Source organism: Mobula birostris, chromosome 25, assembly GCF_030028105.1.
Source record: "Mobula birostris isolate sMobBir1 chromosome 25, sMobBir1.hap1, whole genome shotgun sequence".
Taxonomy (NCBI): domain Eukaryota; kingdom Metazoa; phylum Chordata; class Chondrichthyes; order Myliobatiformes; family Myliobatidae; genus Mobula; species Mobula birostris.
In genome coordinates, this window is record NC_092394.1 from 55,155,937 (window position 1) to 55,180,315 (window position 24,379).

Here is a 24,379-nt window from a genome sequence, read left to right on the forward strand (position 1 = left end):
AATCATGTCGTAATTGAAGGCTTGCACTAATGGTTGGTTCTTCAGTCACCTTCCTAAAGGGACGATCACCACTGTCTAAGTCAGCTGCAGCTCCTATACGCATTTGCTTCTGATAAGGCAGCCTCAGCTTCACTCTCCTCCTTCAGGACACTCAGTGTAGCCTCTGTATGAGCTTTCTCCATTATCTGTATGTACACTCTCCATTCGCATTTCAACTTGGCACTTAGTGTACGCTGATTTCATACTTGCCACTTCAGCTCTGGTGCAGGCCCGTGCTGTGGCCACGCTAATTGTGGTTTTGCTGGAATGCTGCGAAAACACAATCGAAAGGCCACATTCTGACCCGACTTCCAGAGCTCAAAGACTGACATTGCTCATGTCAGAAGCTGACATATGGCATTCAAGGTGTGTCTCCAGTTAGCAGGCAATGCCTTTGAAGAAGAGTTATCCTTTCACTCTCAGAGCATGTCTACAAAGCTAGGCAGGGAGTTAAATACCTTCTCAAAATCACCTGAATCGGAAGCTTCCTTCAGGGGTTTTAATGAGATGTTATTTGTGAAAAGACACTGCTGCTTCAAGGGCATTTAAAAAGGGGTTGGAGATGGATGTCTTTGTACACCATGTGCTTCACGTCAAAATCCAAATTAATCCACACAGGAAATGATATAAGAAACAGCTTACGTGCAGATGTATGTACATTTGTACAAAACAAACTGCACCTCTGAAGGCTAGAGTACCAATATTATAATTTCTGTTAAAAATAGCCTGTAGAAATGTTATCACTGATTTTACAGAAAAAAAATCATAGACTAATAGTCTATTAGATTTGTGACAACAAAAATTATCAGATAGTGATGACCATATATGCAAATGTTCTGCAAATTTATCTCACCTACTAATAACATAAAAATCACTTAGTTTCTGTGAGGCTTTCAAATTGTGCAAAAATAAATGAATTTACATCAAATTTCCGGCCTTTTTAATCATACAAAATTACAGTATTATATGTGATTAGAAATAATTTCAAATAAATAAATGCAGCTTTTATTGCAATAATCTAATAAATTCTAAAAATAACTGATGGGAACAGTAGTCAGAAAGTTAGAAACAAAATTAAAATACGATAGATAATTGAAATAATATGTTTGTAAATTCATGTGTCATAATATGCAGACCTAAATGAAAACTGGTAGTTGCAGTGGCTCTAAAATTCTTCCCTTTGAGTTCTGGTAGTCCTGTAGAATTTAATGTGAACCACCAGGGCTAAATTTTGAGATGTGTCTTTCACAGCAAAGGGGCATTGATTGGGTAGAGATAAACGAATACAAACCAGTCTGTTCAAATTCCATAGGGAGACAGCTAAAATCCTAAACATCTTAAATCTGGCACTGAAAGTCATCTGTTCTTTGTATGCAGATGTTCTCACCCCAGCCTAAAATCATTCCTTTGAAATGGTGAACATATACCAAAATACTAAGCAATACTGTTGACAAACATGTTCTCATAATATACCTCACATTCGGCTGTTAAGATTAGAAAAGAACATACCTGTGCTCCAGATCCCTCTGCTGGTACAAATTCCATGGACTTCAAGATACTGGAAATGATAGGAAAAGAGTCAGAATCAGAAAGTGTTGCAGCATAGAAACAGAACCTTCAGCCCAATAGCTCCATGCCAACCAAGATACCTCCACTGAACTAGTGCTATTTGGCCCATATCTGCTGAACCTATCTTACCCATGTTCTAAATTTCTTTTAAACAATGTAATTGTACCCACCTCTACGTCTTTCCCAGGCAGCTCATACCCACCAATTCACGTGTAAAAAACTTGCTCCTGGGAAAACCATTGTGATCAGTCACCTTATCAATGACTGTCATGTGCCAAGCGGCATTCTGTGAAGATATACTCAATCCTCTTATATAAGCTACCGTGTGTGTGTGTTTCAATTATTTTATTCTCTTTTAGGCACTTGTGTACTGGAAGTGATATTAAACAATCTTGAATATATACCACTATAAGGTTATCCCTCAGCCTCCTTTGTTCCGGGAAAGCAGCCCTACCCATCTCTTATAATTAAGCCCTTCAGTGTCACAGGATTCTTGAAATAATTTCTGAATCCTTTACAACTTAATGGCATCCCTCTCTATATATAGTGAACAATATACTCCAAACACCTTTGGAGTACCAACAATTTGTACCATTACAACGTGACCTTCCAGCTCTTGTACACAATACCCTGACCAATAAAGTATGTCATACCAGATTTCACCATCCTGTCTACCCTGTATCACCACTTTCAGAGAACTCCATGTCTATCTCTAGGGCTCTGTCATTCGCTACCCTGGTTTAACTTCCAAAATGCAACACTTTATATCTGCGAGTTAAGTTCAATCTGCCATTCCTTGGATCGCAATCCCAGCTGATCTAGACCCTGCTTCTAACCCAACACAATTTTCTTCACTATCTACTATCCCACAGTTTTAGTCATCCATTAACTTACTAACCATGCTATCTATATTTCCTTCAAATTCTTTAATACAAATGACAAATTGTATTGGGTACCACCCTCCTATTCCTACCACCAAGCTAATTTTGCATCAGTGGCTGGCTTACCCTGTTTCATATGTGATCTAACCTTCTTATAGCAGCCTACCATGAGGAAGCTTGTCAAAGCCTTGATGAATATTGATTTACTGGTGAATAATATCCTTGAACTGGTACACAAACTACAGCAAGGATAGAGTCCTCAGTTCACTTCAAACCATCCCCAGTTTATTCTAAGGCAATACAATACACTTTCACATGTCAGTGCCTGGCCTGCTGTAGGCAATCCAAGTATCAGATGCCTCCAGACAGGGATCATTGCTGCCTGGTGGACCAGGACACTGCAATTCAATATACAGGTACATTTACAGCAGAGGCTGATAGGTTTTTGATTTGTGAGGGTGGCAAAAGTTACAAGGAGAAGGCAAGAAAACGAAAGAAAAAATAAATCAGCCATGACTGAATGGTGCAGCAGGCTCAATGGGCTGAATAGCCTAATTTTGTTCCTATGTCTTATGGTTTAATCTGCAAGACTAATATGAAGTCATTTAACCATCATCATCTCCATTCAAATTTCTTTCAGTTGGAAAGACGCCATTTGGTTAGTCAAGTCTATGATGGCTCTCCATGTAACTGATTCTCTTCTAAATGCCTATCAACTCCCCCGATGTTCCTGAAACAAACATTTCCGCCAGTCAGGCCACAACATCTTTTTGCAACTACTAATGTGCCGGAGTTAAGTCCCATATCTATGGTTCAAGAACAGCTACTTCCATTCAACCATTCTGCAGGTGAAACCCCAATGGGCAAAATCTTAAACACTAAAAGTTAACATTCTGACCTGTCTGATCATTTTGTATGCACTAAAACAGACTTTGTTTTTAGTTTGTTCTAAGTGTGCTCGCTCTTGTAAAAATAGTGCTTAATTTGTTTTTCTTATGAATTCTGCTGACATGATGCTATGGGCCTGTGATGCTGCTTCAGACTTTTCAGTTAACACGTACTGTACCTGTGCATATAACAATAAACTTGACTTTCACCTATATAAAGGGCAATGTGTAACCAATTAACCTACCAGAACCTTTATGGGATGTGAAAGGAAACCAGGCTACCCAGAGAAACCCACATAATCACAGAACAAATGTGAAATCTCCATTCTAACAGCACCAGAGGTCAGGACTGAGCCCGGGTCACTGGTATCGTGAAGCAGCAGCAGATCTGCTACTGAACTCCAGAATCAAAGTCTCTGCAACAGCAGCATTGTGAAGATGTTACTTGTGTTTGAGGCTGAGCTCAGTCATCATTTACATGTTTAACTGAGCTGCCTGAAGGGATGGTTAATACAGACACCTCCTCCAAAATAAAACTCAGTCATAGAATCATACAGCATGGAAACAGGCCATTCAGCCTAACTTGCCTACACCAATCAGTGGGTATCTTTCCGTTTTAATCTCATCTCCCAGCACTTGCTCCATGGACTTCAATATGTTCAACTCTTAAAGGCTATCAATTACCCAGTTTCAGCCAGTTCAGATACTCATTGTTTATAATTTTATATACCGCATTCATAGCCTTTCCTTTCCTGCTCTGGTGCAAGGAGAATAGATTTAACTTCTTCAGTCTCCCCTCATAAATTAGCTGCTGCATTCTCGGTGACATCCTGGTAAATTGCTCTGCACCCTCTCCAGTGTGATCATGTCCTTCCTGTCCCTTGGTGACCAGAACTACACACAGTTCTCCAGCAGAGGTCTAACCAAGATTTTATGAAGCTGCAACATAAACTTTCTATTTCTGTATCCAATATCTGACTAATCAACACTCACACTGCAACCTTCCAGCATGTCATCAAGGTCCCTCTGTTCTTCCATAAACCTTAAAAATTGACCATCATAGTGTATGCCCTTGCCTCACTTGTACTCCAAAACTGCATCACCTCACATTTGACTGAATTAAACTCCAGCCTTCAACCCATTTCACCAGCACTTCAGTATCTCTCCTCAACCTAATACTATCTTCCAGCTCAGCCCCATGGTACTCTCCAACTGTATGACCCCGTATGACTCTCCAACAATAAAAACCTGTTTCCCTTAGAAAAGATGGAACATTTGCAACAAAGGCCAGTGTCAACTATGAAATTCACTACTGCCATGACTACGTCAACACTACGTTTAGCCAACTGTGAAAAAGACTGTTTAAAGATAATGACCACAATACTGAATTATTCGCATAAACAAATCAGAATATTCTGATTTTCTTAATTTCGAACTATCATCAAATATAAAATTACTCTTACTGCATGTTTGAATGGTTTTTTATGTAGAAAGTGCAATGAAAACATCAGTTGTTCTTCACTGTTAAGATTTATAGGACAAAAAATTCCAGATTAAAGCATTCTCAATGCTGGAATAAAAAATAAAAACAAGGGAAGATTTTCATAGTAAATATTACATTTTAACTGCTAACATCAACAACTTCTTATCAACATAGCTTTGACCATCCTCCAGATATGACAGGCAACACTATTAGCTGCCATCCATGAATGAAGATATTCATTAAAGGAACATCTGCTCAGCTGACAATTTAATCTGTTTATATCCTCCACAGTTTAGTTAATAAAACTAACTGAATTATCACAAGGACTTACCAATATAGCAGACATGGTATGGCTATGTTTGGACTTTCAGAATGAAGGCCTTTGATGCGATGCAGCACACGAGGCTGCTAAACAAGGTAAGAACCCAGTGTATTAAGGGAAAGATACTAGCATGGATAGGGCATTGGCTGAATGGCGAATGGCAGGAGGCAAAGAGAGAGAATAAAGACATGCTGCCGATGACTAGTGGTGTTCCACAGGGGTCCGAGTTGGGACCACTTCTTTTTACATTGTATGTCCACAATTTGGATGATAAAATTGATGGCTTCGTGGCCAAGTTTGCTTACGATACGAAGATGGGTGGGGGGAGGCAGGTAGTGCTGAGGAAGCAGAGGGGCTACAGAAGGACTTATTGACAGATTAGGAGAATGAGGAAAGAAATGCCAGATGAAATACAATGTCAGGAAGTGTATGGTCATGCATTTTGGTAGAAGCACAGACTATTTTTTAAACAGGGAGAAAATTCAAAACTCTTGAGTTTCAAAGTGATTTGGGAGTCTTTGTGCAGGATTCCCGAAAGGTTAATTTGCAGGTTGAATTAGGGGTGAGGAAGGCGAGTGCAATGTTAGCATTCATTTCAAGAGGACTACAATATAAAAGCAAGGATGTAATGTTGAGGCTGTATAAGGCACTGGTGAGGCCTAGCTTGGGAGTTTTGAGCTGCTTCTTTAAGGAAGGATGTGCTGACATTGGAGAGGGTCCAGAGGAGGTTCACAAGAATGATTCCAAGAATGAAAGGGTTATCTTATGAGCAGCAGTTGAAGGTCTGGGCCTGTATTCACTGGAATTTAGAAGAATGGGAGGGGGGGTGGGGCTGGAATCTCATTCAAACATAGAGGATGTTGGAAGGCCTAGATGGAGTGGATGTGAAAAGGAAGTTTTCTTTGATGGGGGAATCTAAGACCACAGGGCACAGCTTCAAATTAGAGGCCTGTCCATTTAGAACAGAGATGATGAGGAATTTCCTTAACCAGAGGGTGGTAAGTCTGTGGAATTTGTTGCCACACTTTTATTTTGCCAAAGGTACAAAGAGAAGCTACTTTGTAAATTACTCACCTCAGTTCCTTCTTAACTTCTTCATAGTCAGACTGTTCTTTTAGCTTTTCCTCCAGTTGCTTCAAAAATAGACAAAACAATTTATGTAAAGGTTGATAAAAGCAGTAAAAATTAGTGTTTATTCAACAGTACAAAGTGTAATATCCCACGGCATTCATTGCCAAGTAAATGATAATAATTATTCAACAATTACCATATGAGATTTCCTACAAGACTACCATCCCACTAAGTGAGAACAATGAAATGCATACAGTGGCATGCAAAAGTTTGGGCACCCCAGTCAAAATTTCTGTTACTGTGAATAGCTAAGCGAGTAAAAGATGACCTGATTTCCAAAAGGCATAAAGTTAAAGATGACACATTCCTTTAATATTTTAAGCAAGATCACTTTTTTATTTCCATCTTTTACAGTTTCAAAATAACAAAACAGAAAAAGGGCCCGAAGCAAAAGTTTGGGCACCCTGCATGGTCAGTACTTAGTAACACCCCTATTGGCAAGTATCACAGCTTGTAAACGCTTTTTGTAGCCAGCTAAGAGTCTTTCAATTCTTGTTTGGGGAATTTTTGCCCATTCTTCCTTGCAAAAGGCTTCTAGTTCTATGAGATTCTTGGGCCGTCTTGCATGCACTGCTCTTTTGAGGTCTATCCACTGATTTTTGATCGTGTTTAGGTTGGGGAACTGTGAGGGCCATGGCAAAACCTTCAGTTTGCACCTCTTGAAGTAGTCCATTGTGGATTTTGAGGTGCGTTTAGGATCATTATCCTCTTGTAGAAGCCATCCTCTTTCCATCTTCGGCTTTTTTACAGACGGTGTGATGTTTGCTTCCAGAATTTGCTGGTATTTAATTGAATTCATTCTTCCCTCTACCAGTAAAATATTCCCTGTGCCACTGGCTGCAACAGAAGCCCAAAGCACGATCGATCCACCCCCGTGCTTAACAGTTGGAGAGGTGTTCTTTTCGTGAAATTCTGCACCCTTTTTTTCTCCAAACGTACCTTTGCTCATTGCGGCCAAAATGTTCTATTTTACCTTCTTCAGTCCACAGAACCTGTTTCCAAAATGCATCAGGCTTGTTTAGATGTTCCTTTACAAACTACTGATGCTGAATTTTGTGGTGAGGACGCAGGAAAGGTTTTCTTCTGATGACTCTTCCATGAAGGTCATATTTGTGCAGGTGTCACTACACAGTAGTGCAGTGCACCACCATTCCAGAGTCTGCCAAATCTTCCTGAAGGTCTTTTGCAGTCAAACGGGGGTTTTGATTTGACTTTCCAGCAATCCTATGAGCAGTTCTCTCCAAAAGTTTTACTGGTCTTCCAGACCTCAACTTGATCTCCATCATTCCTGTTAACTGCCATTTCTTAATTACATTACTAACTGAGGAAACGACTACCTGAAAACACTTTGCTATCTTCTTATAGCCTTCTCCTGCTTTGTGGGCATCGTTTATTTTAATTTTCAGAGTGCTAGGCAGCTGCTTAGAGGAGCCCATGGCTGCTGGTTGTTGGGACAAGGTTTGAGGAGTCAGGGTATTTATAAAGCTTTGAAATTTGCATCATCTGGCCTTTCCTAACGATGACTGTGAACAAACCATAGCCCTAACAAGCTAATTAAGGTCTGAGACCTTGGTAAAAGTTATCTGAGATCTCAAATCTCTTGGGGTGCCCAAACTTTTGCATGGTGCTCCTTTCTGTTTTTTCCCTCTAAAATTGTACAAAACAAAAATAATACACTAATTTGCTTAAAATGCTGAATAGAATGTCTTATCTTTAACTTTATGACTTTTGGAGATCAGTTCATCTTCTACTCACTTAACTATTCACAGCAACAGAAATTTTGACCAGGGGTGCCCAATCTTTTGCATGCCACTGTAGATTGCCAGTTACAAATTCCTTTAAAATTATTTCCACTGCTCAGCATTGCATTTCTGTAACAGTAAATCTAAGCACATTGCTATGTTGTAGATTATACCAATTAACGGCTGTTCCATACAAGAAATACAAGCCCAGCAAAGCTAGAAATTGGCAAATAAATAGAAAAGCCTCAAAAACAGTATGGTCCAAAATCTGCCACAAAACCATTAATTATTTAAAGTCGAATAAATATTTGAATTCCTTTACCTTGAGTGTGCTATTCTTTGCAGTAAGTTGCTGCTCAAGTTGTGAGACCTGATTTGCTGAGGTCTCACGGAGTTTCGTCAGATTTGCCTGCAATCGTTGCACGTCTTCAACTAACTGCATTATTTCACGGTCTTTTGCAGTTAATTCAACCTCCAGACTTGATCGTGTTAACACTTCAATAGCTTGTTCCTAATAAACAGGACCCAAAAGACATATTTAATACATTTGCATCCTTTAATATCTTTATTAAGTCATACAAAATAACACACCTCTTGTTTACTAGTTAAGAGAGGAGAAAAACTGAACAGATTCTTCCACTGGAATGTGACTGATTCCTATCAGCTAAGGAACAAAAGCAAGAGCTTGGTCCTTTCAGCTTTCTCTGTCATTTCATATGATCCTATTCCTCTCTCAGTGAGAAAGCATTTTGGAGATAGTGGTCATAACTCTATCTCCTTTACGATAGCATTGGAGGGGGATAGGAACAGACAAGTTAGGAAAGTGTTTAATTGGAGTAAGGGAAAATATGAGGTGATCAGGCAGGAGCTTGGAAACATAAATTGAAAACAGATGTTTTCAGGGAAATGTACGGAAAAAATGTGGCAAATGTTCAGGGGATACTTGCGTGGAGTTCTACATTAGTACGTCCCAATGAGACAGGGAAAGGATGATAGGGTACAGGAACTGTGATGTATAAAGGCTATTATAAATCCAGTCATGAAGAAATGAAGAGCTTACAAAAGGTTCACAAAGCTAGGTAATGACAGAGAGCTAGGAGATTATAGGGCTAGCAGGAAAGAGCTCAAGAAAGAAATCAGGAGAGCCAGAAGGGGCCACGAGAAGGTCTTGGTGGACAGGATAAAGGAAAACCTCAAGGCATTCTACAAGTATGTTAAGAGCGAGAGGATAAGACTTGAGAGAATAGGACCAACCAAGTGTGACAGTGGAAAAGTGTGTATGGAACCGGAGGAGATAGCAGAGGTATTTAATGAGTACTTTGCTTCAGTATTCACGATGGAAAAAGATCTTGGCGATTGTAGGGATGACTTACAGCGGAATGAAAAGCTTAAGTATATAGACGTTAAGAAAGAGGATATGTAGGAGCTTTTGGAAAGCATCAAGTTGGATAAGTCACCGGGACCAGATGAGGTGTACCCCAGGCTACTGTGGGAGGCGAGGGAGGAGATTGCTGAGCCTCTGGCGATGATCAATGGGGACGGGAGAGGTTCCGAAGGATAGGAGGGTTGTGGATGTTGTACAATTTTTCAAGAAAGAGAGTAGAGATAGCCCAGGGAACTATAGACCAGTGTGCCTTACTTCAGTGGTTGGTAAGTTGATGAAGAAGATCCTGAGAGGCAGGATTTATGAACATTTGGAGAGGCATAATATAATTAGGAATAGTCAACATGGCTTTGTGAAAAGCAGGTCATGCCTTACGAGCCTGATTGAATTTTTGAGGATGTGACAAAACACATTGATGAAGGTAGAGCAGTAGATGTAGTGTATATGGATTTGAGCAAGGCATTTGACAAAGTACCTATGCAAGGCTTATTGAGAAAGTAAAGAGGCATGGGATCCAAGGGGACATTGCTTTGTGGATCCAGAACTGGCTTGCCCACAGAAGGCAAAGAGTGGTTGTAGACAGGTCTGCATGGAGGTCAGTCACCAGTGGTGTGTCTCAGGGATCTGTTCTGGGACCCCCTACTCTTTATGATCTTTATAAATAACCTGGATGAAGAAGTAGAGGGATGGGTTGGTAAATTTGCTGATAAGGTTGGAGGTGTTGTGGATAGTGTGGAGGGCTGTCAGAGGTTAAAGTGGGGCATTGATAGGATGCAAAAATAGGCTGAGACCTGGCAAATGGAGTTCAACCCAGATAAGTCTGAGGTGGTTCATTTTGGTAGGTCAAATATGATGACAGAATATAGTATTAACGGTGAGAATCTTGGCAGTGTGGAGGATCAGAGGGATCTTGGGGTCCAAGTCCATAGGATACTCAAGGCTGCTGCGCAGGTTGACTCTGTGATTAAGAATGCATGCCTGCATTGGCCTTCATCAATCGTGGGATTGAGTTTAGAAGCTGAGAGTAATGTTGCAGCTATATAGGACCCAGATCAAATATAGGAAGGATGTGGAAACCATAGAAAGGGTGCAGAGGAGATTTACAAGGATGTTGCCTGGATTGGGGAGCATGACTTATGAGAATAGGTTGAGTGAACTCAGTCTTTTCTCCTTGGAGCGACAGAGGATGAGAGGTGACCTGATAGAGGTGTATAAGATGATGAGAGCCATTGATTGTGTGGATAATCAGAGGCTTTTTCCCAGGGCTGAAATGGCTAGTACGAGAAGGCACAATTTTAAGGTGCTTAGAAGTAGGTACAGAGGAGATATCAGGGGTAAGTTTTTTACGCAGAGAGTGAGTGCGTGGAATAGGCTGCCGACGATAATGGTGGAGGCGGATATGATAGGGTTTTTTAAGAGAATCCTGGACAGTTATATGGAGCTCAGAAAAATAGAGGGCTATGAGTAACCCTAAGTAAATTCTCAGGTAAGGACATGTTCAGCACAGTTTTGTGGGGTGAATGGCCTGTAATGTGCTGTAGGTTTTCTATGTTTCTGTGTTTCTATGTTGCCTGGATTGTGGAGCATGCCTTATGAGAATAGATTGAGTGAACTCGGCCTTTTTTCCTTGGAGCGACGGAGGATGAGAGGTGACCTGATGGAGGTGTATAAGATGATGAGAGGCATTGATCGTGGGATAGTCAGAGACTTTTTCCCAGGGTTGAAGTGGCTAGCATGAGAGGGCACAGTTTTTAGCTGCTTGGAAGTAGGTAGAGAGGAGATATCAGGGATAAGTTTTTTATGTAGAGTGATGAGAACGCGGAATGGGCTGCTGGCGATGGTGGTGGAGGCGAATACAATAGGGTCTTTTAAGAGACTCCTGGACAGGTACATGGAGCTTAGAGAAATAGAGGACTATGGGTAACCCTAGGTAATTTCTAAGGTAAGGGCATGTTCGGCACAGCTTTGTGGGCCAAAGAGCCTGTCTTGTGCCATAGGTTTTCTATGTTTCTATATTTTCCTTCATGACTGACTGCACAGGCTTGTGCACTGCTTAGGGATTGGGACGCTGCCTTCGGATCAGGGAATAAAACGGTTCTAAGGTCAGCAAGAGCTGCATTCTATCATGCCATCAAAAGGCAAAGCGAAAGTACTCACAGAAAATTTACAGACACTTTTGTGACACAGGAACACACAGCACAATGTAAACAAACCATATCAGATTAAAGTCCATCCTGCACTGTCAATGACAGCGACATCTCCCATTCTGGTATGCTGAGTCCCTTCCATGCACACAATCTGACATAATGAATGATGTGACAGTGAAGAAGACCCCCCTTCTCCCCCTAAGGAACATTCATCCTGTCTGGCTGCAGCCAAAATGAGGAGGATCCTAGCCAGGGTAAACCTATGCAAAGCTTAGCGGCCAAACAACGTAACTGGTCAGGTGCTGAGAAATTGTGCGGCCTATCTAATAGATGTCTTAATGGACATCTTTAACATCTCTTTGCAACTGTCCACTTCAAGGCAACCACAATAATTCTGGTGCCCAAGAGAACAACAGTAACTGCCCTAAGTGATTACTGCCCAGTGGCAATGGACCATATAAAATCCCACCTTTCGTCCATATTAGACTGCTCAAACCAGTTCATTGATGAACCAGTGCCTTGGCCCGCCACTCTGTCCAGTCCCACCTGGAAAACAATGCCTCACACGCCAGGACGGCGATTAACACCTTCCTCCCTCTGAGGCTGGTAGGTACACTGTCCTTGTTGGGACTTCACATGCGTCTCTGTAAATGGATCTTGGACTTCTTGATGGTAAGACCTCAGTCAGTCCAAGTTGGCAGCAATATTTCGGGTTCCATTATGCTGAGCACTGCTCCCCCCCCCCACCCCACCCGAGGCTATGTGCTCAGCGTTGCTGTTCACACTGCTGACTCACAACTGCACTGCCAGATCCACCTCAAATCGCATCAGGTTAGCTGATGATAACAATGGTTGGCCTCGTAGGCAACAGTGATGATTTGGTGTACAGAGAGAAGGTAGAGAGACTTGTCAAATGCTCTGAGAAAACAACATGGGTCTCAACATGGCAAACCAAAAGAGATAATTGTGGCCTTTAGGGAGGCATGGGTTGACCACTCTCCATTGCACAACAATGGCTCCATGGCTCTGCTGTGGAGAGAGTGAAGAGCACAACGTTCCTTGGTGTGCACATAACAGATGATCTAACCTGGACCACAACAGCTCCTCACTAGTCAAGAAGACACAGAAATGATTGAGGCATGCAAGGCTCTCTGCCCGCAATCTAACAACTTCCTACAGGAGCATCGATAGTCCTGTCTAATTGCATCATTTTGTGATACGGAAGCTGCCAGGCATTGGATCAAAAGACTCTACAGAGGATAGTAAAACCCGCCGAGGGGACCACTGGGTTCTACACCCCCTGTCTGTGATGTCTACTGGGAGCATCGTATGCAAAGGGCCCGAGGCATTCATGAGGATCCTTGCCATCCATGCATCAGGGAGGAGGTATAGGAACATCAGGACGAGGGGTATCAGATTGGATAACAGTTTCTTAGCCCAGGCTGCGAGCTGATTGAATACCTAGCCACGACCAAGGTTTTGTCACTAGGACAGCGATCTGTTTACTGTTTACCTGTGCTGTGCATTTCTCACGCATTTTGAATTGTATTTCACTATCTTATTGCAGGTAATATTTTGTTCTCTGTGTTGTGTGTGATATATGTATCGTGGATACACCATGGTCAGGAGGAACATTGTTTTCTTTGGTTGTATATATGTAGAGTTCGATGACAATAAACTTGAACTTCCTCAAATTTACCTTCCGGCCTAATGTCCTTAGTACCCAACAATCTGTTGATCTTAAATCTAATCAGATTTTGACCTCTGAGACAGAATTCCAAAGATTTATAACCCCCTATGTGAATAACACAAATTTTCTTCATCCTAATACTAAATAGTGGACCCTTCTGTGGAGCTTTGCTCCAGACTTAGGAAAGTAGGGGAACAGTCTACTCCATGCATTTCTGAATCCCTGCAGAATATGAAAACAAAACATTGTAAATACTCAGCAGGTACACAGAAACAGAATCACTATTTCACAGCATCTAAACTAGAGCAAAAGACCTAGAAATTGTTCCTGAATTTCCAATCATATTTAAGCCCCTCAACTCTGCCATCAAGTGAATGAATTTAACCCACATCACATCCAGGCCAGATAATGTTCTTCCTTATGTCTGGAGATCACTTTTGAACAGTTTTTACCATGTTGTTGTAACACTATTGAATCAATCCCTAGTACAATAAGATGACCATACAATCTACCTCGTTATGATCTTAAAACCATAAGACACAGGAGTAGAATTAGGCCATTCAGAGCACATTTTATGAGTAATTAATGCAGAAAAACAAGTAATTGCAAAGAGTTCACAAACATTTTCTTGCAACCGTACTTCTTATTGTAATTTAGTTTTATTGCTATGTACTGCAATATACTGCTGCTGCAAAAGAACAAATTTCATGACAAATGCCAATGACATTAAACTTGATTTTGCTTCTGTAGCTGTTATAACTCATTCTGCATTCTCTTATTATTTTACTTTCTTCTACACCAATGCACTGTGTAATGATTTGATCAGTATCAAAAGTACGCAAAACAAGCTTTTCACTGTACCTCAGTATGTGCCAATAACAAACCAATTCCAATATGGTCCTGTTACAAAAGCAGCATCACTTCTTTCCTCTTACTCAAATTCCTTTGCATCAATGTCCAATCAACTGCATTTGCAATTCAATTTTGTGATTTGAGTTATCCTGAATTTCACAGTAATTATTTATCACTTATTAGTTTCTTATCACTTAAAAATGTATCTGTTTCTTCTGTTTTCCTACATATTATATTTTTCCCATTATGCGTCATTCTATCCACTTACCCATTCAAATTACTTTCATTAGAGTATAGGAGCATTGGTGGCACAGCCAGCATTACTGGCTAAACTTCTTCAACATTAAGAAACTGATGGCACTTTCACTTCTTGATGTTGAGAGCAGAATTCAGCTTACAGTCCAGGTCCGGGCTAAGTCTGGCATTGAATAGTCCTAGTTAACACTTGGTGTCACTTTTCCAACCAGCAAGAAATCTTTAACATAAAATATTGCCTTTCACAGAACAGTACAACACACACAAAATGCTCGAGCAACTCCACAGGTCAGGCAACATTTATGGAAAGCAATAGCCACTCAATTTCTAGCCAAGTCTCTTTATCAGAACTGGAAAGAATGGATAAAGAAGCCAGAATAAGAAGGTGGGTAACGAAATTAGATCTGACATCCTCTTTATACTTTCCTGCAAAATTCTGAAAATTATGCTCCCTTGTATCAGCCGTTCCCACTTCTCTGGCTATCCATTCTAGCTATGCCTCTTATCAACTAGTACACTTCTATCAAATTCAGTTTTAATTGTCATTCAACCATACATGAATATCCATGAACACAGCCATAGGTCCAAGGTGCAAAACACAGTCCAAACATTCATACACAGCACAAGGCACTTATAAGATAGCAGTAAACATTCAGTCACACAAAAAATACAGCCCAAGTCCATGAATATTGTTGGCAGGGGCAAGCCTGCAGCAGTATGCAGACCACAATTCAACTTGTTTTCCAACGAGCAAACACTGGAGAATAGCACCGACACCAACAGAGCATCATGCCACACTGTCTCTGGGGACCGACTCAGATGATTCTCTCCTGAGTGGCTGCAAACAGGTGATGACGCGGCACATCCATGCTACATCTAAGGCCACGCAGCATCACCAGCATCGGCCCTGCCAATAAAACCAATGAACTGGGCTTGTAGCATTCCACATTTTACCTATATCCAACAGGGTCTTGTAATCACAAGAAAAATGACAAAGGCAACCACTTGTTATTAGACTGCACGCTGCCTTCGTAACTCCAACGCTTCTCTATAGCAGGCAGCAACACAGTCTGCACCAAGTCCAGCTCTTCTAGTTCCTCCACCAATGACCAACTCAGTGATAGGACAGACAGCAGTGTCTTGCGATTGTAAAAAAGCCAATAACTTCTTTGGGTGGCCCCATAGAGGCTGCTGTATCTGAGCATGCCACCATCTTACCAGAAGAGCCTCTCATCCTCATTCACTCAAAAGAAAAAAGTCCTCGCTCATTCAACCTATCTTCACAAGACATGCCCTCTAGTCCTGGAAGCATCCCGGTAAATCTCTGCACTTTCTCTAAAGCTTCTACGTCCTCCCTATAATGAGACAACCAGAGCTGTATGCCTTTCATATAAATCATAAATACTTGAGTGTCTAGCACTGAGATTTTTTTGGCATCCCCCTTGAAACACGTCACATGATCAAATTCAGAATAATAATCAGAATCAGCACGTGTCGTGAAATTTGTTAACTTAGCAGCAGCAGTTCAATGCAATACATAATATAGAAGGGGGGAAAATACTAATAATAAATAAATAAATCAATTACAGTACACTTATATTGATAGATTAAAAATCATACAAAAAACAGAGATAATACATACTAGAAAAGTGAGGTAGTGTTCGTGGGTTCAATGTCCATTTAGGAATCGGATGGCAGAGGGGAAGAAGCTGTCCCTGAATCGCTATGTGTGCCTTCAGGCTTCTGTACGCTGCCCTTCTGAGACACTGATCCTTGGGATGTCCTGGGTATTTTGTAGGTTAGCACCCAAGTCGCAGCCAACTAAATATACAACCCTCAAAGCTTCTTTTGGTCCTGTGCAGAAGTCCTCCCCATCCCCCATACCAGACAGTGACGCAGCCTGTCAGAATGCTCGCCAGGGAACATCTATACAAGTTTTTGAGTGTATTTGTTGACATGCCAAATCTCTTCAAACTCCTAATGAAGTATAGTTGCTGTCTTGCCTTCTTTATAACTGCATTGATGTGTTGGGACCAGGTTAGGTCTTCAGATGTCTTGACACCCAGGAACTTGACACTGCTCCCTCTCTCCACTTCTGACCTCTCTATGATCCTTCGTCTTACCCTTCCTGAAGTCCATAATCAGCTCCTTCGTATTACTGACGTTGAGTATAAGTTGAATTGACTTTTATTTTCCTTTCTTTAATCAATTATTTCATATTACTTCAAAATCCATTAACCCTTATTTACCCAACATATTTCTATTGATTTCCCAGAAAACAGAAAACAATTCTTTCCATAATTCCTCTGTCATTATCTAATAACATCGTGATTTTCTAAGCACCCTGCTATCTCAACTTTATAACTAATTTTAACATTCCCCAAAATTTGATGGTAGGTTATCCCATCTAGAGTTTGTAATATTATCTCCCTCTCCTCTTCTTGAGTAACTGGACTACATTTTGTAACTGTGCTAGATAAGTCACTGGATCGAACGGGATATACCTGAGGTTACAACGAAAAGTGAGGGAAGAGATTGCCGAATCTCTGGTGATGATCTTTGCGTCCTCATTTCCCACAGGAGTAGTAAAAGGTGACTGGAGGGTGCCCAGTCAACACACTTTTCGTCCCACTTCCCTCCTGGAGAAGGCTCGTACGGCCAGATTTGAGAACAGCTTCTTTCCATCTGTGATAAGACTGATGAACGGATCCTGACCCGGATCTGGGCCATACCCTCCAAATATCCGGACCTGCATCTCGGTTTTTTTGCACTACCTTACTTTCCAGTTTTCTATTTTCTATTTATGATTTATAATTTAAATTTTTAATATTTACTATCATCCGCTAAAGATGGCGCCGGTAACTGGTAACTGCACGTGCTCTCCCGAGCAAACTGCCCTCTCCACTATCCTGTATACCCGAGAAACCCTTCTAAACCTCCAATCTACCAAGATCAAGATCAACAACACCCTGGCGAAGCTACTGACCCAGCTGGAGACCACCGCGCTAGAATTGCTTCTTAAAGTCCGGACCGCACCTGGACCCAACCAACGAAGCCCACCATGTTCCCGGAGACCCGCTGTCTGCTACCGTGCCGGAGCGCTTGGCAACACGGCCCATTCCGACCAGCACCCCTCCGGAACAGACAACACAGAAGTGACGGCGGAGACCTCAAGGTGCCCCAGACGATTCCCCAGAGCAACGACCGTAAAGCCCCATTGGTGGCCATCCACAGCTGCTGGAAGTGAGGCCTCCGCCGCCGACCTTGGAAATCGAGCCTGAGGCTCGGCTGGAGTGGAGGCCTCCGCAACCGTGACTCAGCTCACAGACTTGTTTCAGCCAGGGACCCAACCCTCTGGGATTAAGTGTCGGCTTCGGGGCCCGACCCAATTGACAGCCTGGGCCCCCAGCAACTGGAAGTGGCAACGGAGCCTCCCCCGTTACTCGACCAGACATGGAACGTCCGACTAGCTAATGTGCAAGCCATAGAAAACAAGGTGGATGATCTTAAAAGGGAGACTCATCTACTACAGGGAGATGCAGAACTGCTGTGTATCCTGTTTCACCGAGACCTGGCTCTCCCCTGCCACCCCCGACTGTGCCATCTGACCGGAGGGACTTTCAATCCATCAGATGGATCGCATGGCGTCTTCGGGCAAGACGAGGGGAGGTGGTGTCTGCCTACCGATCAACACTGCGTGGTGCTCGGACACAGTGGCACTGACGAGCTCCTGCAGCCCGGACCTGGAACACCTGTCGGTGAAGTGCCATCCCTACTATCTGCCATGGGAATTCACCTCGGTCATACTGACAGCGGTCTACATTCCCCCCCCGGGCGAACGTAGAGTGTGCTCTGAACATACTGTATGCCAACATCAGTGAACTTGAGACCAGATATCCGGAGGCTTTGCTCATTACAGCCGGGGACTTTAACCAGACCAACCTCAGAAATGCACTGCCAAAGTTATACCAACATGTCTCTTGCCCCACTAGAGGCCCGAATATACTTGACTACTGCTGCACAGCAGTCAAGGATGCCTACCGTTCCGCCCCACAACCTCACTTCGGAAAATCGGACCATCAGGCCATACTCCTCCTCCCGGTTTACAAACAGAAACTGAAGCGGGAGATCACGGTGTCAATAGTAGTGTTGCATTGAACGGAGGAAACGGATGAGGTCATCCGTGACTGCTTTGAATCGGTGGACTGGTTAGTATTCAAGGACTCGGCAGCTAACCTCGATGAGTATGCCTCAGCTGTTACGGACTTTATTTGGAAATGCACGGAGGACTGTGTGTCTCGCAAGATGATCCGGGTATTCCCTAACTGGAAACCTTGGATGAATTATGAGGTCAAGTCCCTTTTAAAGGCTAGAGCTGTGGCTTTTAGGTCCGGGGATACCAGTCACTGCATGGAATCCAGGCGTGAACTCTGGAAAGCCATTAAGGGCAACAAGAGGCAATATCAAGCCAAGTTGGAAGCCCAGGCTAACCAGAGGGATGCCAGTAGACTATGACAGGTTCTAAATGAGATCATTGGGTGCAAAGAAAAGGCTGGGAATACCAATAACTGTGGTGCTTCTCTTCCTGACGAACTTAACGTATTCTACGCAAGATTCGAACAGAAGAGGAGCGTCCCGCTCCCTCTGGATGAACCGGACCTGGTGGCATCTAGATTCATCGTCACCGAGGAGGACGTTAGAAGGGCCTTCCTGAAGATAAATCTAAGGAAGGCGACGGGCCCAGATGGCGTCCCAGGACGGGTTCTCCGGGCCTGTGCAAGCGAGCTAGCTGGAGTGTTTGCTGACATCTTCAACTGCTCCTTGCTTCAGTCTAAGATCCCTTCGTGTTTTAAGAAGGCAATGATAATCCCAGTGCTGAAGAAGAGCAAGGTGGCATGCCTGAATGGCTATTGACCTGTGGCTCTGACATCAATTGCTATGAAGTGCTTCGAGCAATTGGTTATGGCACACATCAACCACAGCCTACCGGTCAACCTCGACACTTTGCAATTCGCCTACCGGAGCAACAGGTCAACGCAGATGCCATCTCTCTGGCCCTACATTCCTCCTTAGAACACCTGGAGAATCCTGAGAAAACTAAAGAAATTTGGCCTGTCCTCTAAAACCCTCACTAATTTTTATAGATGCACCGTTGAAAACATTCTTCTAGGGTGCACCACAACCTGGTATGGAAAGAAGCTGCAGAAGATCGTGAACGCGGTGCAGCACATCACACAAACCAATCTTCCGTCCTTGGACTCACCTTACACCGCACGCTGTCGGAGCAGTGCTGCCAGGATAATCAAGGACACGACTCACCCAGCCAACACACTTTTCGTCCCTCTTCCCTCCGGGAGAAGGCTCAGGAGCTTGAAGACTCATACGGCCAGAATTGGGAACAGCTTCTTTCCAACTGTGATAAGACTGCTGAACGGATCCTGACCCGGATCTGGGCCGTACCCTCCAAATATCCGGAGCTGCCTCTTGGTTTTTTTGCACTACCTTACTTTCCATTTTTCTATTTTCTATTTATGATTTATAACTTAAATTTTTAATGTGTACTAATTGTTTACTATTTTTAATATTTAATATTTGTAATCCAGGGACTGGGAAGCACAGAATCAAATATCGCTGTGATGATTGTACATTCTAGTATCAATTCTAGCAGACTCGATGGGCCGAATGGCCAGTTTCTGCTCCTTTGTCTTATGGTCTTATGGTCTAATTGTTTGGCGACAATGAAGTGTATAAAGATTTGTAATCCAGGGAGCGGGAAGCGCAGAATCAAATATCGCTATGATGATTGCATATTCTAGTATCAACTGTTTGGCGACAATAAAGTATAAAGTATACTTCTTTGTTCAACAAAGCGAGTAGAGGTAATCCTGGGAATTCAAACCATTTAATCTTACTTCAATGGCGGGTAAATTTCTGGAAAAGATCCGTAGAGACAGGATTTGCAAGTATTTGGTGAAGCATAGTTTGATTAGGGATAGTCAGCATGGCTTATGTGAGGGACAGCTCATGTCTCTCAAGTCTGACTGAATTATTTGAGGATATGACAAAGCACGTTGATGAAGGTAGAGCACTGGATATGGTGGAAATGGATTTTAGGAAGGCATTCAATAAGGTTCACCAAAGTTAGACTAATACAGAAGGTCAGGGGGCATGGATCCAGGGAAATTTGGCTGTATGGATTCAGAACTGGCTTGCCCATAGGTGGTTCCAGATAGAAAAAATTCTGTCTGGAGATTAGTAACCAGTGGTGTTCCATAAGGATGGGTTAGTAAGTTTCCAGATGGTAGTTCAATTAGAGGAGCTGTGAATAGTGTGGAAGGTTGTCATAGGTTGCAAAGGGACATTGACAAGATGCAGAGCTGGTCTGAGAATTAGCAGGTGGAGTTCAACCCAGAAAAGTCTGCAGTGATTCAATTTGGAAGATTGAAGTTGAGGCAGAATACAGAGTTAATGACAAGATTCTTACCAGTGTAGATGAACAGAGTGTTTTTGGGGTTTACATGCAAAGATCTCTCAAAGACGCAGTGCAAGTTGATATGGTTTTTAAGAATTGTGTTGACCTTCATTAGCTGAAGGATTGAGCTGGAGAGCTGCAAGGTAATGTTGCAGCTCTATAAAACCGTGGTTAGAGCACACTTGGAAAATTGTGTTCAGTTCTAGGTGCCACATTATCAGAAGAATGGGGAAGTTTTACAGAAGGTGCAGAGAGGATATTTACTGGGATGTTGCCTGGATTAGAGAGCATGTCTTATGAGGCCAGGTTAAGTGAGCTAAGAATTTTCTCTTTGGAATGTAGGAGGGTGACAGGTGACTTGATAAGAGGTGTACAAGATAATAAGAGACATAGATTTAGAGGATAGGCAGTTTACATTTTCCCCCAGGGCTAAAATAGCTAAATAGCCAAATAGTGGCATAAAACAAGGGGGCATAACTTTAAAGTAATTGGAAAAAAGTATAGTGGGGATGTCAGAGGTAATACATGGAGTGTTGAGTGCATGGAAGGCCCTGTTAGGGATGGTGGCAAAGGCAGATACATAATGGACATTTAAGAAAACTTAGAGTGGCACATGGATGAAAGAAAAATGAGGGGCTATGTAGGATGTAAGAGATTAACGTTAGAGTAGGTTAAAGGGTCAACACAATATCACAGGCAGAACAGCCTGCACTGTACAGTAATGTTCTATGTTTTATTTCCCTACTTTCCAGTTTGGTAAGATTGTTCTAGAACAATTTTTCCTTGTTGTAGCTGCCACCCTGGTAGCTGTGGCATAATGTCCAGGTGATTTGCTTAACCCTTCTCTAAAGCAATAATAATTACTTTGACCTTTTCACTTTCATGTCTTAATTTCACATAATTTCTACTACATTTATACTTCCCATAGTCATGACAAACAAAATATTTCTAAATACCTCAGCCAGTTCTTCGTTGTTTATATAGTTCTTCCTACCTCTGACATAGAGTAAGCAACATATCTTCACCTTTCTTCCTATTTATGTGGTTTACAGAAGCATTACAGTCTTTTTCTTATATTCTACCCTCAACCACTTGAATAATTTGTTTTTTCAATCTTCAATGGCTGGTTCTAAACTTCCCCAATCATCAAACTTAATTTCAGCAAGTAGTATTGGGGATTACAACATTCAAAAATTAATTGAACAATCCCCTTATACAAAATAATATGCAAGGCTTTGGAGTGAAGGGAGGGAATGGGACTGCATGAACTATCCTCACATTGGGATGATATACAGCAAATACTCCACTTGCATAAATTTGGGTACTTCACTGCTTAGAAGTAACATAAGGGATGATTAAATATTATTATTACTACTGAGTTTTCCATATACGTTTATTTCTCTTTGCAATGTGTATTTACTGAGTACTGTGAAATGTTCCTTTTAAAACAATCATTTATCAACTGGCAAACCTTCTAATCTAATCTGCTACATCTATCATTGACAATTCATTCCTCATTTCTATGTACCCAGTTTATGTAATTTGAAGAAACTTCTTTCACTAAATTGCTTTACTCTCAACATAAATATCAACTTGTGTCATGCTGAAATCACTTTTCCATCTTTTATTGAGATTACTTTATTACACATCGACACAAAATAAAGTCATAATAGCCTATTCCCTATTTTATTCCACATTGTACACACTACATACTGCATTCTACAAATTCTTCCTACCAAAAAAAATTTATGAATTTGTTTGCCCATTAACATGTGATCCTGGCCATTATAACCATCATGGCCACACGATGGTTTTATTGACTTAGGATTACATAGGACAGAATGTATATTACTGTCATAGACAATTTTATCCAACTTGTCCAGGCTGATGTTTAGATAATATTAGATTATGTTCTATTTGTCCTATGCACATTGTAGCATACATGGAAATGCCTTACGCACATCGAAAAATAGTGTCAATAGTTGACATAGTCCAAGGATGCACTGGAGGGTAGCCCACGATTATTGCCATCCTTCCAATACCAATAAAGCATGTTCTCATAAACTCCATTTGAGCCTCCCAACTTCCGTCTTTGAAGTCCATCAGCATAACTCTCTAAGTGCTTTTTCAGTCACACCTTATGTGCATCTGTACCATTTGCCACATTTATTCCCTGTAGTGAAGAATTCCACATCCTCACCACTCTGAGCAAAAGAAGTTCCTTCTGATTCTCAGTCACCATTTTGTCTTGATGACTTTCACACTACTTTTCCACACATGCAGAAGAATTCCTTCAGTAGCCACTTTATCAAAATGTTCTATCGGTTTAAGTCATCGGTCACTCTTTAGTCTTCTCCGCTTAACAAGATGAAAACCAAAATTGTTCATTTCTTGTTGAATTCTCTCCTTGCTACTAAGATACCTGCAAAGTACACCCAGGGGTATCTTTTGTTCCCACTTTCTATCATTTCCATCTTTTAAACTTTCCTCATTAAACTTGTCTTTCTGCAGAAAAAGTCATTGCTATTTAGAATCCTTACACCAATCTTAAGTTACAAGTCTACTTCACATTCCTTTTCCATTCTTTCTGTCCATGTTAAATAATTGTGTTCACCAAGATTCAAGTCATTAATATACAACAAACTCAGTATGATTCAATCAGTCTGAAAAACAGACATTCATTGCCATATTGCTGTTGTTCATTTAATAGCGACGTTGGTAGAATATTAAATCCATAATTTGTGCTCTTTCTCTCTCTATGCTTTAAATAGCTGAATGACATCACAGTTTTTCCAATCATAAGAAAAGTTCATGTTCAAAGAGAGGTTTGCAAAAATGAAAAATCTGAAAATCAAAGACTAGAAATTCCTGCACTCAACTGGTCAGGCAGTGTCCAGGAAAAGGCAACAGAATTCAATACTTCTGGTCCAATCACAAACAACAGAAATGTGCAGATGCTGGAAATCCAAGCAACACACAAAATGCTAGAGGAACTTAACAGGCCAGGCAACATCTGTGGAAAAAAGTACAGTCGATGTTTCAGGACAAGACCCTTTAGCAGGACTCCACAGTCAACATTTCGGGTTGAGGCCCTTCAGAAGGACTTCTGTTCCAAGGGCCTTTTGCTCTCTTTCTGCTTTTCTACATCACAGAAACATATTCCTTAGTCCATCTAGTCCATGATGAACTATTATTTTCCCCAGTCCCATCAACCAACACCTGAACCATAAGTCCTCTTATATCCTTCCAATTATGTATTTTTCAAAATTTCTTTTAAAGTTGAAAACAAATCCATATCTGGAGATCCAAAACAGCTACTTTTGCATTTTTGCATGCTGCCAGTCTTCAAGATCTGCATTAGTTTTGCCTTTTCTATACATTCTCCATTTGGCTTATCCCACATTCAGCAGTCCAGTAAGTTTTGTTTTGGCAACAAGCTCACTTGTCTTTTGGGAGTATAAGTGACCCTGCGTCACTGAGCTCCTTTATCAATATCTCCCATTGTTCTACAGTTGTTTCACCCAC

General features: G+C 41.7%; 1 protein-coding gene across 8 annotated transcripts in view; it reads right to left on the reverse strand.

The window, feature by feature from the left end:
• Nucleotides 1-24,379, reverse strand: part of LOC140187605 (protein CASP-like) — a 622,913-nt gene that overhangs the window by 295,362 nt on the left and 303,172 nt on the right. For all 8 annotated transcript variants that reach the window (XM_072243102.1, XM_072243099.1, XM_072243103.1 and 5 more), the window contains exons 11-13: nt 8,377-8,565; nt 6,256-6,314; nt 1,549-1,597 (exon numbers count right to left, since the gene is read on the reverse strand). In XM_072243102.1, coding sequence (XP_072099203.1) covers nt 1,549-1,597; nt 6,256-6,314; nt 8,377-8,565 — 297 coding nt within the window. The remainder of the gene's footprint in view (nt 1-1,548; nt 1,598-6,255; nt 6,315-8,376; nt 8,566-24,379) is intronic.